This window comes from Anopheles bellator, unplaced genomic scaffold (genome assembly GCF_943735745.2).
Source record: "Anopheles bellator unplaced genomic scaffold, idAnoBellAS_SP24_06.2 scaffold02742_ctg1, whole genome shotgun sequence".
Lineage (NCBI taxonomy): Eukaryota > Metazoa > Arthropoda > Insecta > Diptera > Culicidae > Anopheles > Anopheles bellator.
This window is the reverse complement of record NW_026686864.1, coordinates 1-1,177: the sequence shown is the minus strand read 5'-3', so window position 1 is coordinate 1,177 and position 1,177 is coordinate 1. Positions and strand designations below refer to the sequence as shown.

The following is a 1,177-nucleotide window of genomic DNA, read 5'->3' as shown; positions in this document are numbered from 1 at the left end:
CACAGTAAATAGTATATAATGCTTCAATTCGATTCAAGTGTTTCGCGCAATGAGTCCATGCCAAGCACGTTCCGTCATCAGAACCAATAAGGCAACGATGAATCCTACCACTAGAAATATGTATACATAACGCATTTCGACCAAGCCAACCGAGGTGTACACGCCGCTAGAATATTCACACTTTGGCTTTCGCTGAATCCAAAAGACGTGGAGCCTGTTGATGAGACCGTTTTCTTGCTGCCATAGTATTCGTTGCCGGAAGATCTCACGATACTTGCTGCCCTTCGCTATAGGGAGGCCAAAGAGAGGCAGTCGAATGGCTTTGAGTTCCTTCAGTTTGCATACGTCGTGAGGCTCAAAAGTTTCTTTAATCAGTCTGTACGCTGCATTTTCTTCCACCTGTACCGAAGACAATGATAGTAATTAATGCATGTAAAGCAAACGCACTTAAAAAGAATCGTAACGCATTGTGATGCCGATGCATTTGTAATGGATATCTTAAGATGGAAATCGTCTAGATAACATTTGTGTGTGCGTTGTGTGATCGTTGTGTTGATTTGCTAGTGACACCATGGCATGAGCTCTACACTAAATACTAGATACTATACTTAACCTCAAATGCGAAGAGTTCATTTTTAACGCGGGCAATGCCTTCGTCAGCCTCGATAAACCCCTTTTCTCCGAGCGGTTTTATCTTTTTCAAGTAGAGCTCCCTCACTTGTGGATCCTGCGCCTCACGGTAGTACATACGACTGTAAGTGTTGTCCATAACTGCAGCGCGCAGTGGTGACTGTGTCAAATCCTTAACACTGGAAATCGCAAGGCTCGGGCTCTGCAACAGGGCCACAATGCTGGCGGAGTAGGACGTGATGATGAAAAAGCTAGTGATTTGAATCGAAAACATCAGCAGTCGCGTGCCGTTGCAATGCGGAACAAGTTCGTAGCCTCGCTGGAACATTGTACCAATAATGTAGATCAATGACTCGACTGCGGTGAACGATTCCACGGTCGTGAAGGTACGGATCACAATCATCGAAACCCAGTAGATGACGACCATGAGCAGACACGACATCCAGACGCCGAAACTAAACGGCAACTTGAATATGTTGGCAACAATCGAAAGCGGCGGTTGTCGAAATACAATGTTGCTTTTAATCCAAAGGGTACCGGCCAGGAA

The 1,177-nt window shown here is 45.4% G+C and overlaps 1 protein-coding gene across 1 annotated transcript; it reads right to left on the bottom strand.

The window, feature by feature from the left end:
* Positions 1-33: 33 nt before the first annotated feature.
* LOC131214829 (glutamate receptor ionotropic, delta-2-like) lies at positions 34-1,159 on the bottom strand (the record flags this gene model as incomplete). Its single annotated transcript, XM_058209161.1, has 2 exons — positions 34-399; positions 614-1,159. Coding segments are annotated over 2 exons (912 nt in total), but the record flags the coding sequence as incomplete, so codon positions are not given.
* Between the last annotated feature and the right edge of the window lie 18 nt (positions 1,160-1,177).